The sequence below is a fragment of the Mustelus asterias genome, chromosome 24, assembly GCF_964213995.1.
Source record: "Mustelus asterias chromosome 24, sMusAst1.hap1.1, whole genome shotgun sequence".
NCBI classification, from domain to species: domain Eukaryota; kingdom Metazoa; phylum Chordata; class Chondrichthyes; order Carcharhiniformes; family Triakidae; genus Mustelus; species Mustelus asterias.
This window is the reverse complement of record NC_135824.1, coordinates 31665538-31682303: the sequence shown is the minus strand read 5'-3', so window position 1 is coordinate 31682303 and position 16766 is coordinate 31665538. Positions and strand designations below refer to the sequence as shown.

The window sequence follows — 16766 nt, the reverse complement described above, 5'->3', positions numbered from 1 at the left end:
GTAGAGTTTGCGCGTTCTCTCGATGTCTGTATGGGGGTGCTCCGGTTTCCTCCCACACTCCAAAGATGCGCAGGTTAGGTGGATTGGCCATGCTAAATTGCCCCTTAGTGTTCCAAGATGTGTAGGTTAGATGGATTAGCCATGAGAAGTGTGTGGGGTTACAGGGATGGGGCGAGAGAGAGGACCTGGGCAAGATACACTGTCGGAGATTCGGTGCAGACTCCATGGGGCGAATGGTCTCCTTCTGCACTACAGGGAATCTATGACCGAAAGTGCCAGCAATGTTCCAGTGGTAACATTCTCACCTCCCCATGCCAATAAACACCTTGCAGCGATTCTTTGATTTCCAAATTTTGCTTCCAAATGATTAGAAGCCTGTGCTTACAGGCCATTGCCATTGTATTGTAAACCTGTAGGTAAAGTGTAAACCTGTGCATTGTGTTATGTCATTTACAAAAGTGGGTAAATACTCGTTCACTGTCTGGCCTATTAAAGTAGCACGTCAGCGCTGCCCAAACCCCACTCATCCAGAAGTTGGCACATTGGCATTATCACTGGACTATTAATCCAGAAATTCAGCTAATGTTTGAATCCTGCCAGGGCAGGTGGTGGAATTTGAATTCTTCCCACCACCCCCCCCCCCCCCTCCCCCCTCCCCACCCCACACCTGGTCATCTATCTCTTGTTCTACATTTTTATTGCAATCTCTTCCAGCTACAGAATAATATCTAACAGATTTTCCCTTTCTCAGTTCTGATGAAGAGCCAAAAGGCTCGAAACTTTAACTCTGTTTCTCTCTCTCTCTCTACAGATGCTGACGGACCTGCTGAGTTTTTCCAGCATTCTCTGTTTAGAAACATAGAACATAGAAAAGCTACAGCACAAACAGGCCCTTCGGCCCACAAGTTGCGCCAAGCAATTTCCTTACCTTCTAGGCTCATCTATAACCCTCTATCTTACTAACCTCCATGAACCTATCCAAAAATCTCTTAAAAGACTCGATCGAATCTGCTTCTACCACCACTACTGGCAGCCGATTCCACGCACCCACCACCCTCTGAGTGAGAAACTTACCCCTAACATCTCCTCTATACCTACTCCCCAGCACCCTAAGCCTGTGGCCTCTCGTGACAACCATTTCAGCCCTGGGTAAAAGCCTCTGAGAATCCACTCTATCAATACCTCTCAACATCTTATACACCTCTATCAGGTCACCTCTCATCCTTTGCCTCTCCAAGGAGAATAGACCTAGCTCTCTCAATCTATCCTCATAAGGCATACCACTTAATCCCGGCAACATCCTCGTAAATCTCCTCTGCACCCGTTCTTTGGCTTCCACATCCTTTCTGTAATGAGGCGACCAGAACTGGGTACAGTACTCCAGGTGGGGTCTGACCAGGGTCCTATACAGCTGCAGCATTATCTCCCGATTTCTAAACTCAATTCCTCTATTGATGAAGGTCAGTATTCCATACGCCTTCTTAACCACAGCCTCTACCTGCAACGCCGCTTTGAGTGTCCTATGAACCCGGGCCCCCAGATCCCTCTGTTCTTCCACACTGCCAAGCATCTTACCCTTAATATTATATACTTCCATCCTATTCGACCAGCCAAAATGAACCACCACGCACTTATCTGGGTTGAAGTCCATCTGCCACTTCTCCGCCCAGTCTTGCATCTTATCTATGTTTGTTTCAGATTCCAGCATCTGCAGTATTTTGCTTATTTCAGTTCAATCTTACCTGTATCTTTGGATAGGCTGCAGGATCTCTCAGGTACGGCTCTTGGAGCCGTAGGTATTGTTGACACACCTTGATGGGACATTCCAAAGCTACCTATGGCCAATAATAAGTCATCAGTACAGTATGCTGGGATACCTGGGAAAACACAGTGAGAGAACTGTACAGCATCCCTATGTTCTGAACACTGTAAGTTATAAGAGTTTCCCAGAGTAGATACTCCTTGACTGAAAAGCTTACTATAAAGCCCTTATTTATGTTTACTGTTGGGGACGCTCGCCAGAATGATCCAGGGTATAGAGGGATTGTCTTATGAGGAAAGGTTAAACAGGTTGGGACTCTACTCATTGGAATTTAGAAGAATGAGAGGTGATCTAATGGAAGCATATAGGGTTCTTAAGGGGCTTGACAGGTTAAATGCTGGAAGGATGTTTCCCCTCATGGGAGAATCCAGGACCAGAGGGCATAGTCTCAGAATAAAGTCGCTCCAACTTAAGACTGAGATAAGGAGGAATTTCTTCTCTCAGAGGGTTTGGAACTCCATGCCACAGAGAGCTGTGGGGGCAGAATCCATGTGTATATTTAAGGCTGAGATAGATCGTAAAGGAAATCGAGCGTTACGGGGGAAGGGCAGGAAAGTGGATACGAGGAATGTCGGTTGGATCAGCCATGATCCCATTGAATGGCAGAGCAGGCTCAAGGGGCCGAATGGCCTACTCCTGTTCCTATTTCTTATGGGACAGTTTCAATGCAGCAAGGCTAATTAAATTAGCGAATTCCTGAAACAGTTGGACAAAATGCCGGTTTTAGGCTCAAGGTACTAAAAAAAAGAGTAAGACAGAATTCGAAAGCAGCAGTTTCTGGTCATTTTGGCTAAGATCAAGCATCAGATCGAGCCCAAGATCAGGTACAATGCCTTTTTTTGTTAGCTTGGATCTTCTTTATCTATCTTTGGGGGCCATAAATTGGATTCAATTCGAATTGTTTTTTGGAGCAAGCAAGGAGATGGATTAAGGGCTTGCCCGGTTCACTCTGTGGGTTGTAACTTTAAGAAAGGAATAAAAATTATTCTTTCTTTAAAAAGCTGTTGATTCAAGGAACAACAAATTGAAAACTGATTTTTAACTTTTCATTTCATTCTGGTGAATCAGAAAGAAAATTCCTTTTATGCATTCCTTACCAATCCTCGGAAGAGGCTGAATCCAATAGCGAGAATGAGAGAGATGGCCAACAACAGGTCGAGAGGTCTCCGTAGCAAACTCTTCCTTTGAACAATTTCAATAGCCTGAAATAATGGAAATTAAGCTATTGCTTCAAATAGATCAGTTCCAAATGTAAGCCTGAAAAGTCTTCATGAGCACGGTGGCACAGTGGTTAGCACTGCTGCCTCACAGCGCCAGGGACCTGGGTTCGATTCCCGGCTTGGGTCACTGTCTATGTGGAGTTTGTACGTTCTCCCCATGTCTGCGTGGGTTTCCTCCGGGTGCTCCGGTTTCCTCCCACAGTCCCAGTTCTGGTTTGGTGCATTGCCTGTGCTAAATTCTCCCTCGGTGTACCCGAACAGGCGCCGGAGTGTGGCAACGAGGGGATTTTCACAGTAACTTCATATCAGTGTTAATGTAAGCCTTACTTGTGAAACTAATAAATAAACTTAATGTGTTCGTTTGATATTTCTCTGCCAGAACTAATCGGTTTATTTAAGTGGACAAACTGTGAGTCATGGCTCTCTGGTAGTTCCCTTACCACTGAGTCATAGGTTCAAACCCCTACTCCAGACTCTTTAGCACAAAAATCTATGCTGATACTGCAGTACAGTATTCAGGAAGTGCCACACTGTCGGAGGTGCTGTCTTTTGGAAGAAACATGAAAGGGAGTCTTCCCTCTCAGGTAAATGTTAAGGATACCATGGCATTGTTTTGAAGAATAGCGGCCAGTACTTAATCAACATCAATAAAATAGATTATCTGGTCATTGTCACATTGCTACTTGCTGCCACATTTCCTGCATTACAACAGTGGCTACACACACAACTGTGGGAGGTTTCCTCCCACAGTCCAAAGATGTGCGGATGAGGTTGATTGGCCAAGCTAAATTTCCCCTTAGTGTCCCGGGATGCGTAGGTTAGAGGGATTAGCAGGTTAATATGTAGGGATACGGGGATAGGGCCTGGGTGGGATTGTTGTCGGTGCAGACTCGATGGGCCGAATGGCCTCTTTCTGCACTGTAGGGTTTCTATGGACATAAAGCACTTTGGAACACCCTGAGGTTGTGAAAGGCACTATGTAAATGCAAACCTTTCTTTCTTCAATGCCTCTGTTAATTAGGAAATAGAAGAATGTCAATCAAACGGCGGCACGGTAGCACAGTGGTTAGCACTGCTGCTTCACAGCTCCAGGGTCCCGGGTTCGATTCCCGGCTCAGGTCACTGTCTGTGTGGAGTTTGCACATTCTCCTTGTGTCTGCGTGGGTTTCCTCCGGGTGCTCCGGTTTCCTCCCACAGTCCAAAGATGTGCGGGTTAGGTTGATTGGCCAGGTTAAAAATTGCCCCTTAGAGTCCTGAGATGCGTAGGTTAGTGGGTAAATATGTGGGGGTAGGGCCTGGGTGGAATTGTGGTCGGTGCAGACTCGATGGGCCGAATGGCCTCCTTCTGCACTGTAGGGTTTCTATGATTCTATGATTCAAACAGGTTTAGTATTTGGCTTCAAGATCCTTGGCTGTGGTACTTAATAATTGGTGATCCAAGCATTTTACATAAAAAATGACATGTTTGGTAAAACATAATGGGATTTAGATTGGCTAACTCTGAAACAGGGAGGGGGATTGTGGGATATGATCCACGCACACCTGTTCGTTTCATTGCAGGCAGCATGTTAAATTAAATCTGTTGACAATAATGTCCAGAAAACATTGTAAGTACCATGTCTTCCCCACTACACATTTCTGACATTGGGTGGGATTTTCCAGCCCTTCCCACTGGCAGGATTTTCCCGCCTTTTCCACTGGTGGGATTTTCCAGTCCTGCCAAAGGTGACCGCCCGCAGCAGATTCCCTGACAGCGGGCTGGGTCAACCATACAAAATCCGTAGACTTCAGTAGGACCACGTGATCCCACCGGCGGCTAATGGAGAGCAACCTCCACTGGCAGGAAGCACACTGCAGCGGGGGTGGGGAGGGGGGTGGCAGAAAACCCTGGCATTCTCTCTCCCGATGTATTCCACCCCTCACACCTTCACCGTGACTTCACTTCAGCCCCAAAGTTTCTCATATCTCTGAACAGCAACTATCTGCACTCCGACCGCAAATCTCACTTTCACTTTGTTCAGAGATCTGGTTGGAATCTGGTGACCAGAATAGAATGTGAATAGAACTCCCACTCACCTGACGAAGGGGCAGCGCTCCGAAAGCTAGTGGCTTTTGCTACCAAATAAACCTGTAGGACTTTAACCTGGTGTTGTGAGACTTCTTACTGTGTTTACCCCAGTCCAACGCCAGCATCTCCACATCATGGAATCTGGTGACCAGTGTTTTTCCCATAGGAATTAGTGTTAGGACCTTTGCTATTTACACTAATGGTCTAAGTGTAGCTGTTGGGGGAAATGATCTCCAACTTTGAAGAAGATATGGAAATCTATGCAAGAGTTGTGATTATAGATGCCACTAGAAGCAGGTCAACTAATCATAGAATAGAATTATAGAATCCCTACAGAGCAGAAGGAGGCCATTCAGCCCATCAAGTCTGCACCGACCCACCTTTTTATCTTACTCAGGCTCTATCCCCATAACCCTACATATTTACCCTACTAATCCCCTAATCTACACACCTTAGGACACTAAGGGGCAATTTAGCATGGCCAATCCATCTAACCCGCACATCTTTGGAGGGTGGGAGGAAATTATGGCAGATTTCTTTCCCTAAAGGACATTAGTGATAGATTTTTGCAACAATCGACAATGGTTTAATGGTCATCAGTAGATTCTTAATTCCAGAACACTATATGATTTATTAATTGCTCTCTCCACCTGTCCTGTCACCATCAATGGTCTATGCAAATACACACCCTGGTCCCTCTGCTCCTGTTTCCTATTATTCGGCCAATTTTGTATTCTTGTTGCCACTGTTCTTTTTATTCCATGAGCTATAACTGTTCTCACAAGTCTATTGTGTGGCACTGTATCAAATGCCTTTTGAAAATCCATGTAAACCACATCAACAGCATTCCCCTCATCGACCCTCTCTGTTACCTCATCAAATCTCCAGCAAGTTGGTTAAACTCAATTTCCCCTTAGAAATCCATGTTGCTTCTTCCTATTCAACCCATGTTTTTCCTTGTGGCTACTAATTCCATCCCGAATAACTGGGTGGAATCTTATGAGAATGAGGCAGAGTGTCAGTTCTGGAGAGAAAATTGGCAAGGAACACTCCATCTCCACTGGCCAGTTATCTCTCCAGATCTTGTCCCTTTACCTACCAAAACGAAGAGTGGGCGTGGTTTGCGCTGTCACTCTGGCGAGGCGGGGCCTCTCAGAGCCAGGAACCGGCTCCACTGAGATCGGGGTGTCATTTTTAAAGGGCACCCCAATCACAGAAACAAAAATTAATCTCGTTCCCCTCCACACCAGAGGCCTCCCCCTTCTCTCAATCATCACTGGAATCCCCATCCCAGCATTCCCCATGTCCCCAACACCCACCAATCATCCCCATCCCCCCACCCCTGATCTCCCACCCTGATCATCCCTGGCATCCCATCCCTCCCCCCACCCCAGTCATCACCGGCATCCCCATCTCCCCATCATCCTCAACATCACGCCCCTTACCCCCACACCCTGATCATCGCCGGCATCACCCCCTTCCCAATCATCAATGGCATCTCTATCGCTCTCTTGTGTCTGCTCCCCCCAACCACAAATATATGAGTCCCCACAAGTGAGGCTCCCGCCAGTGCCCACCCCTGGCAATGCTCCCCGGCATAAGTTGATACTGCCAACCTATCAGTGCCAACCTGGCACTGCCAACCTGAGCTGGGGACAGTGCCAGGGGGCATTACCAGAGCACTGGCCATATCCTTCTCCCCCTGGGGCTATAGCGACCTGTTGTAAACAGCGAGGTTTGAAAATCTCATGGTGGGCGGGGAGGGGGGGGGGGGATGGGGGGGGGTGGGTAGGGAGATCTGGCGAGGGGGGGGCTTAAATTGGATTTAAATTTATTCAGATGAATGCAAATCAGGTTGTTGCCCATTATGGATGTGAATCTAATTACGTTGCCAACGAGATTTACAATTTCCACTTTTTGCCGGATCTTGAGCCCCCGCCAGCGATCTCACTGATGGAGAGTGCGGGCTCAAGGTCCTAGAAGCTTGTCCACTACTGATGTTCAACTGACTGGTCTGTAATTGCTGGGGTTTTCCTTACGACCCATTTCTGAACAAGGGTGCAACTTTTGCAATTCTCCTGCTCTCGAGCACCTCCGCTGAGTCTGGAGAGTCACAATCTTCCACAGGCAAACATGTTTCAAATGACACAACAAGTCACGACAGGAGGATTCCCATTGAGGAGTGATTTTTATGTTTTGTGTTTGTGAAAGTAGTTGATAATGGAGATTAAACAAAATGCAAATGGGGGAATTACATATTCTTCATACTCTGTGCGGGAGTCACTGAGCCATCACAATTCGTATAAAGTAGGATGTTTCTCATGGGGATTCCATTTGGGGACAGGTTACGAAAACCTTGCATTCTCTCGCGTGTAGGAGGTTGAAGGGTAATCTGATCGAAGTGTTTCAAATGTTAGATCGATTTTATAGGGTAAATACAGATTCCGTCTGGGGGGGTGGGGAGCGTTGGGACCAAAAAATAAGGATGGGACATCCTATGAAACTTAAAGCTAAACCATGACGGAGGGAAATCAGGAAATACTTGCCCACACAAAGGGTAGCAGGGATCTGGAACTGTCTCCCAGGAAAGGCAGTGGAGGCTGGGGGTATTGAAGCTGTTGAGATTGAGACTGATAGATTCTTGTTGGGTAAAATTAGGAGTGAATTAGGAGTGAAGGTGGAGTCAAGGTAGAAGTCAGCCATGATCTAACTGAACAGCAGAAGAGAGTCAAGGGGGTGAATGGCCCTGTCCCACTTTGTCACAAAGTTTATTTGTCATTGTCATAAGTAAGCTTACATTAACACTGCAATGAAGTTGCTGTGAAAATCCCTTAGTCGCCACACTCCAGCGTCTGTTCCATAGCAACCACAGAAACCCGACAGTGCAGAAGGAGGTCATTCTGCCCATCGTGTCTGCACTGACAACAATCCCATCCAGACCCCATCCCCGAAAGCCCACATATTTATCCTGCTAATCCCTCAAACACACACATCCCGGGACCCTGAGGGAGAATTTAGCACGGCCAATCCACCTAACCAGCATGTCTTTCAGACTGTGGAAGGAAACCGGAGCACCCGGAGGAACAGACATGGGGGGGGGGAAACATGCAGACTCCGCACAGACAGTGACCCAAGCCGGGAATCGAACCCGGGTCCCTGGCGCTGTGAGACAGCAGTGCTAACCCACTGTGATTGCTGCGACTGCATTTTTGAGGTATTATAAGTAATGCAGACTGTAAATATTTATGCAGGCGCTGAACATGGTGCCATAACAATTCTCTGTGAAGTGGAAACTCTTATTAATCATGATATATGGGCTGAAGCTTCGCAACAAATAGTTATAGCTCCTTTTCGCACCTACATAAGTAATGCAGACTCTAGATATTTATAATACCTCAAACTTGCGGTCACAGAGATCTGACACATGTTTATTGGAAAGAGTTTTGCATAAATGTTAACATTTGAAACTCGTGTGGACAAGATTCCAGAGAACTTTTCGCAAAAGGAACTGGTGAAGCTATACCATACCCTATTAAGGCTTATGTAAAGGGTATTTAGAAAGCATGTTGTTCTGTAAGTCAGTGCCAGATTGACTGAGAGTAAATGTATCACCGCGGAATTCAGGAACTGGTAACCCAGTACAGTTCCTGTCACAACCTCCCACTGTTTACTTTTCTCCGGCTGTTCAAAAGCTGGGGCGTGAAGAAGCCCCCAATTCTTGGTTTCATTTGTGTGCCTGTATCCAAGAAATTGAGGTCAGGGAAACACACACATGTTTATCCCAAATCTTTTGATCAGGAAGTTGAATGGAATGTCTCGGTCATTATAGTTCTCATTTTCCGAACCTGCCAGGGTTATCGGAATAATTCCACTGCTAATGGCTTCTGGCAAGAATTTGAATCTTGGATAACTCGAGAGGACGGCTGATTGTCCGGGCCTAGTCCTAAAGCTGTAACAGGTTCATATTCTTCTCCCCACCCACTTCTGTCTCACCTCCATTTCACACCAGTGTGGCACAAATGTTCACAGACACTGCCAATTCAGTCATGGTACTGGATCACAAATTAGTGCCTTGTCGCGTGGTATGCTTATCAAAAACTGCAATCAGGAAGTTGAAAGTTAGCCAGGATTTGTGCAACTTGATACTGGCCGCAAATTTACTTCCTCTTTGCGATGCAGTTGGAGTATAAATCATACCTAGCAACATCGTTTTGCAGAAATGGGATCCACTTCCACCAACTTTCCACCCATAAGTCCAAAGATGTGCAGGTTAGGTGGATTGGCCATGCTAAATTGCCCCTTAGTGCACCAAGTGGATTGGTTAGGTGAATTACTGGGGTAAATATGTGGAGTTACAAAAAAAAAAGTTTATTTGTTAGTCACAAGTAGGTTTACATCAACACTGCAAAGAAGTTACTGTGAAAATCCCCAAGTCGCCACACTCTGGTGCCTGTTTGGGTACACTGAGGGAGAATTTAGCATGGCCAATGCACCGAACCAGCATGTCTGTCGGACTGTGGGAGGAAACCGGAGCACCCGGAGGAAACCCATGCAGACACGGGGAGAACGTGCAAACTCCACACAGACAGTGACCCAGCCGGGAATCGAACCTGGGTCTCTGAAGCTGTGAGGCAGCAGTGCTAACCACTATGTCACCGTACAAGGATGGGGCCTGGGTGAGATACTCTGTCAAAGAGTCGGTGCAGACTCTTTGGGCCCAATGGCCTCCTTCTGCACTGCAGGGATTCGATGATAATAGCTATCGTGGCAATTTCATTTGGGATGCCTTCCATGTGCTGACATGCCAGTGATGTGGGAGGTCATCATTATATATGCAAGCATATGCAAATGAGGGGGTAGTCAGAGTAGGAGTGGCCGAAAGTCGTGGCTCACCCCCTGCACCAAAGCTAACTTTAAACCGAATAAATTAAACCGAACCCCTCTGCTATAGCAGCAGACACCGACAGAAATGTCTCACCTTGAAACCTGCAGCCTATGGAAATGGTTTCTTGAGTTTGTGTTTTGACATGCGCTGGGTGGAGGTGGCTTTGACAGCCTGAAGGCCTGTGAAACCACAGGGATAGTTTCTTGCTCCCTCCTGAAAATAGTTATGCGATTGTGTCTGCGTGGGTTTCCTCCGGGTGCTCCGGTTTCCTCCCACACTCCAAAGGCGTGCAGGTTAGGTGGATTGGCCATGCTAAATTGCCCCTTAGTGTCAGGGGGAATTAGTAGGATAAATACGTGAGATTATGGGGTAGGTGCAGAGTCGATGGGCCAAATGGTGTCCTTCTGCATTGTAGTGATTCTATGACTCACGTTAGCCAAGCTTCTCATTCCAAGAATCAGCCTAATGAACCTTTTCTGTAACTCCTCATTTACAAATACACATGCAGATGCACCATAGAAAGCATCCTTTCTGGTTGTATCACAGCTTGGTCTGGCTCCTGCTCTGTCCAAGTCCGCAAGAAACTACAAAGGGTCGTGAACGTGGCCCAGCCCATCGTGCAAAACAGCCTCCCATCCATCGACACTGTCTACACTTCCCGCTGCCTCAGCAAAGCAGCCAGCATAATCAAGGACCCCATGCACCCCGGACATACTCTCTTCCACCTTCTTCCATTGGGGAAAAAGATGCAAACGTCTGAGGTCACGTGCTAACCGACTCAAGAACAGCTTCTTCCCTGCTGCCGTCAGACTTTTGAATGGACCTACCTCACATTAAGCTGATCTTTCTCTACACCCTAGCTATGACTGTAACACTACATTCTGCACTCTCTCATTTCCTTCTGCATGAATGCTATGCTTTGTCTGTATAGTGCGCAGGAAAAAATACTTTGCACTGTATCCCAATACATGTGACAATAATAAATCAAATCAAATCAAAGTACTTTGTTCCTGAGAGACTAAAACAATTCACAATGCTCCAGGTGTAGCCTCACTAAGGCCCTACATAATTTCAACAAAATTTCTTCACCTTTACAGTCCAAATTCCTTCGTCATGAAGATGAATATAACATTCGCTTTTCTCATAACTTGCTATACTAAATGCTAACTTTCTTTGATTTATGTACAAAGGCACCCAGATTCCTCTGAATATAAACATTTCCCCATCTCTCATGAAGCTTTCAGAATATCCCTGGAGGACGATCACTCCGCTCTAAATTCACAACTATTTCAATCACTCTCTCTTTCTGTAAAATACAAACAGGAAATGTTGGAAATAAGATGACCCCAGACACAGAGGAGAAGTATGGGAGTTTGACATAATGTTACTGTTGCAAATACAAAGTTAATAAGATTGTTATCATTTGGAACTATTTATTCAATTTAGGGTAAAATGAATGGAGACATGCTACTGGTTCTGAATTCTGCCCAACCACCAGCTTAGGTGACGAAAAGGTTAATAATGACTAGGGCTGACTTTGGGTAGACTATTCATTTCCAAGTTTCACAAGGAGGTGTTAGGAATGTCAGGTTTTATGAATAGCTAAATGTTAAACTGTCTATTTAATTTTAAGATAGAATGGAGTTGGATCTAAAGAATCGTTAATTAGCACTTCTACCTGGATACAAACCCCGTGTGATTCATGTTGCCATGGGGTTGGGTATTGGGAGGGCATAGTCCATAGGAAGCCATTGTGGGATGGGGTTGCAGGTTCTCCAATGAAATTCCTGAACCTCACAGGCACAGTTAGTCTGCAAGAATATGTGTATGCATTGCAGAGAGAGAGAGGGAGAGCAGAGCAGAGAGACGGAGGCAACCAGTCTCTATAGCTCACCAATCAGAATGCGAGTGGGAGCTCGCACTTGGATTGAAGCGACCAAGTCCGGGAAGACTTAAACAAGACTGGAAGATTCACTTAGCTTTGGCAAGGGGGTAGAATTTGCAGAGGATGTCTCACCATGAAAGTCAGTCCAGGGATCAGAAGCCATCCAACTGGAAATGGAGTCAAGTCATTGGCAGCCTGAAAATAGCTTTGAATCACTTCTTGGAGAATGAAGTGTCCACCTTAGGAAGAGATTAAAGTTTAATTGTGAAGGGGGATTTTTGGTCATTTTAAACATTAAATGGGGGATCTTATCTGTAGTTTAGAGTAAAAGTTGTCTACTGAATAGAGTTTAGACAATGTTGTTTTTAATTTGTTTGTTGAAGTAAAAGACTTAAAACTTGAATTCTTGGTATGTGATCCTTCCAGTCAGTCAGTGGAAATTTAAATATCTATTTACAAATTATCGGTCTCTATAGGGATTGCAACACTCCACACAAAACATCCCTGTATAGATTTTACTCAGTATGCTCCAATCTGGCTGACATTTCAGCCGAGAAGCTTTTTCCTCTTACTATGTGCCTCTTACAATCTCCCCAAACCTCAGGGAGGTGATGGTGTAGTGGTACTGTTACTGGATTGGTAATCCAGAATCCCACCATGGCAGATGGTGAAATTGGAATTTTTTTAAAATCTGGAATTAAGAATCTACTGATGACTATGAAACCATTGTCGATTGTTGTAAAAACCCCTCTGGTACATTAATGTCCCTTATGGAAGGAAATCTGCCATCTGTACCTGGTCTGGCCTACACGTGATTCCAGAGCCACAGCAACGTGATTGACGTTTAAATGCCCTCTGAACACAGTTCAAGGGCAATTAGGGAAGGGCAACAAATGCGACACTCACATCCCATGAATTTATTTTAAAAATACGGACTTCTTACACACTTAATATAGACTTCCTACACATTTAACTCAATATCTATGTTTGCCTATTTTTCTCTCTCATTCTGTTGTCTCCCTTATCTCTGCCACCTTCTCCCTCAGTAATAAAGGAACAAGGATGAGAAATGTATTATGTTCTTCTTCTTTAAAACTCTGAATACGCAAAAAGATTGTAAACAACAGATGCCAGGGTAAAGCATGGGCAGCACGGTGGCACAGTGGTTAGCACTGCTGCCTCACAGCGCCAGGGCTCCGGGTTCGAGACCCAGGTTCAATTCCTGGCTTGGGTCGCTGTCTGTGTGGAGTTTGCACATTCTCCCCATGTCTGCGTGGGTTTCCTCCGGGTGCTCCGGTTTCCTCCCACAGAACAAAGATGTGCGGGTTAGGTGGATTGGCCATGCTAAATTGTCCCTTAGTGTCAGTGGGATTAGTTAGGGTAAATGCATGGGGATAGGGCGTGGGTGGGATTGTGGTTGATGTAGCCTCAATGGACCAAATGGCCTCGTTCTGCACTGTAGGATTATATGATTCTATAAATATGGGTGCATTGAGCAGGCAGAGAGAGGAGATGAACAAGCTACCGCAATGCACAAGGGTGGGGGAGAAGCAGAGGGGCTATGCGTGACTTATAATATAATATAATAATCTCTCCTGCAAGGTGTACTGTCTATCAGTGCTTTTGCCAATCAATATGAAACCCAACTCGTACTGGGACGCTGAGTCACTGTAACACATGTGAGTGAAAGACCTAATGGCCAAGGTTTTGCTTGGCTGGTGTGGAAAGGCTGGCTCAGGGCTACACAATACCTATCAGTTACCAATGAGTACAATCAGACATGGAAGGTTTATCATATAGCAAGTCAAATGACTGAAAACTAGAATTATTAATTATATATAGATGGATACAGACAGACACACACACACACACACACACACACACACACACACACACACACACACACACACACACAGACAGACACACACAGACACACACAGACACACACGCACAATAATTAGGTCAAGTTGCACAGGGTAGTTCATCTAAATATACCTCTATTTTATCAGCATTGAACAATGTTGAACTTCTTGCAGACCTTACACTAGCTCTGTTAAAAATAGATTATGCAAATACCAACCTGTTCATTATTAAATGACTAGTGGGAATAAATCACTCCTAGGATTGTCCATGCTAGAATATGTGTATATTAAAAATGAATTTTCAGAGTAGGATATAATTTTTATCTTGTTCATTGCAATTTATGTCTACTTTTACGTTGGAATGAGTACTTAATTGTGTTAGTTAGTCATTAGTCCACAAAGAACCATGACAGAAATAATTGCTTATATATATATAGCTTGAGGAGCACCACTCCCCAAAGATTGTGACTCGGTGAGGAGGTAGGAAGGAGGGAAAGGGCAATGGATTATGAAAGCATCATTACTTCCAGTTTTTTTCGCACACCATCCCAACTTGGACATATCGTCAGCTTTCCTGCATTGTTGCTGGATCAATATCCTAAAACTCCCTAGCTAACAGCATTGTGGGAGTGTCTGCACCAGATGGACTTCCAATGGTTCAAGAGAAGCGTCACTCCCACCTTTTCAAGGGCAACTTGGGATGGGCAATAAATGTCCTTGCCAGTGACAAGGATGAGTAAGGCAAAGAAATAAATACTCGCCCTTGCAGTTGAGGTCAGCTAAATCAACTCTCACCAATTATCGAGGGGGATCTTTCTTAGCCGCACAACCTTAGTTCCCAAGTTTATCCCAGCACTAAAGACAATTCTGAATGCAGACACTTGACAATTAACACAAAGTACTAACCTTAGGTGCAGATTCATTCTCTAGAGGCTGGTTATAAATTTGAAGAACGGCCCACATGGGAAGGACAAGGTAAGGAACAATCAGGAGACTGACAGGGCCGAGCTTGGTGCCATATTTCCCTAGTGAATGTACGAAAGCAAAGAAGATTCAGAACTAAGACTTGTAGTTGACAAATTATAACTAAAAAAAAATGATAAGAGAATTCTCTCTGCTCACTTTAGACTTAGTTCCTGTCAGGTCACAGAAATTGACATCTTTTTAATATAATTTTTTTTCTATTATCTAAGAACCAATGTTGAAAGCTCATAAGATGATTGAAGAGATAAAAAGAAAGGGAAAGAGGGAGATAGAACGATAGAGAATGAGCGAGAGAGAGAGAGTAGCAGGCCTTAGGCCTGTACACAATGCAGCGTATCTGCAGAGAGCATGTGTGCGAGATGAGGTGCAAGAGACACAGGCAAACCCACAGAGACAGAAAATGCTTGTTCTTACCAATAAGGTTTCCAGACAAGAATACAACAGTACTCATCAGAATCGATCCAACCCAGTATAAGCCAATGGTCCTGTAATTCTGGCTGGAAAATATAATGATGTGGAGCGTCTCCATATATATACATATATATATATAGATATAAAATATAAAGCATGGTTCTCACTAACATTCAAACAGAGCACAAATTTAAACATTTGAAAGCCATTTCTCACTCTGGTTAAACCATTTTACTGAACTGAAAGTCTCTTCAGGAAAACCAAAAATGTGCTGGTTAGGTGGATTGGCCATGCTAAATTGCCCCTTAGTGTCAGGGGGATTAGTAGGATAAATATGTGGGGTTATGGGGATAGGGTCTGGGCGGGATTGTTGTTAGTGCAGGCTCGATGGGCCGAATGGCCTCCTTCTGCATTGTAGGGATTCTATGATTCTGATTCTATGAAGTATCTATAAACATTTTAATGGTATACATAACACATTTCCAATTAAAGAAATTTGTTATTTTTTTAAACAGAACATCAAAATAGTCATATTTGTGTACCATGTGCTTTTGGGGAAATTTCTAAGAAAGGCGGATTTAACAGAACATGCTTCCTTCAACTTCCTTTACAGCATCACCTGCATTAAGCCCTAGCTTCTTAGAGAAAGAATATTTTCTCTTCCAAAAGTGCTAACTTATGTTTGAGTACAGCTCCCCAAGTGCCTCACTCTGTAAGACCATTAGACATAGGAGCAGAAGTATGCCATTCGGCCCATCGAGTCTGCTCTGCCATTCAATGAGATCATGACTAATCTTATGTGATAATCCAAAACTCCACTTTCCTGCCTTGTCCCCATAACCTTTGATTCCCTTCCCGATTAAAAATCTGTCTGTCTCAGCCTTGAGCATACTTAATGACCCAGCCTCTACAGCCCTCTGTCGTAAAGAATTCCACAGAATCACTAGTTTAAAGTTTAAGTTTATTCGTGTCACAAGTAGGCTTACATTAACACTGCAATATAGTTACTGTGAAAATCCCCTAGTTGCCACACTCAGGCGCCTGTTTGGGTACACTGAGGGAGAATTTAGCATGGCCAATGCACCTAACCAGCACGTCTTTTGGATTGTAGAAGGAAACCGGAGTAATGCATTTTGGAAAGTCTAATAAAGGTAGGAATACACAGTAAATGGCAGAACCCTTAAGAGTATTGATAGGCAGAGGGATCTGGGTGTACAGGTACACAGGTCACTGAAAGTGGCAACGCAAGTGGAGAAGGTAGTCAAGAAGGCATACGGCATGCTTGCCTTCATCCACCGGGCATTGAGTTTTAAAATTGGCAAGTCATGTTACAGCTTTATAGAACCTTAGGCCGCACTTGGAATATAGTGTTCAATTCTGGTCGCCACACTACCAGAAGAATATGGAGGCTTTGGTGAGGGTACAGAAAAGATTTACCAAGATGTTGCCTGGCATGGAGGGCATTGGCTATGAGGAGAGGTTGGAGAAACTTGGTTTGTTCTCACTGGAACGACAGAGGTTGAGGGGCAACCTGTTAGAAGTCTACAAGATTATGAGGGGCATGGACAGAGTGGATAGTCAGAAGCTTTTTCCCAGGGTGGAAGAGTCAATTACTAGGGGGCATAGGTT

At 44.7% G+C, this 16766-nt stretch overlaps 1 protein-coding gene across 2 annotated transcripts in view; it reads right to left on the bottom strand.

Moving 5' to 3' along the window:
• LOC144511301 (transmembrane 6 superfamily member 1-like) overlaps positions 1 to 16766 on the bottom strand; it is a 59078-nt gene that overhangs the window by 19083 nt on the left and 23229 nt on the right. Inside the window, exons 5-8 of one of the 2 annotated variants that reach the window (XM_078241532.1) lie at positions 15141 to 15223; positions 14649 to 14767; positions 2920 to 3024; positions 1743 to 1835 (exon numbers count right to left, since the gene is read on the bottom strand). In XM_078241532.1, the coding sequence (XP_078097658.1) occupies positions 1743 to 1835; positions 2920 to 3024; positions 14649 to 14767; positions 15141 to 15223 (400 nt within the window). The remainder of the gene's footprint in view (positions 1 to 1742; positions 1836 to 2919; positions 3025 to 14648; positions 14768 to 15140; positions 15224 to 16766) is intronic. The other variant, XM_078241533.1, reaches the window with a different exon arrangement.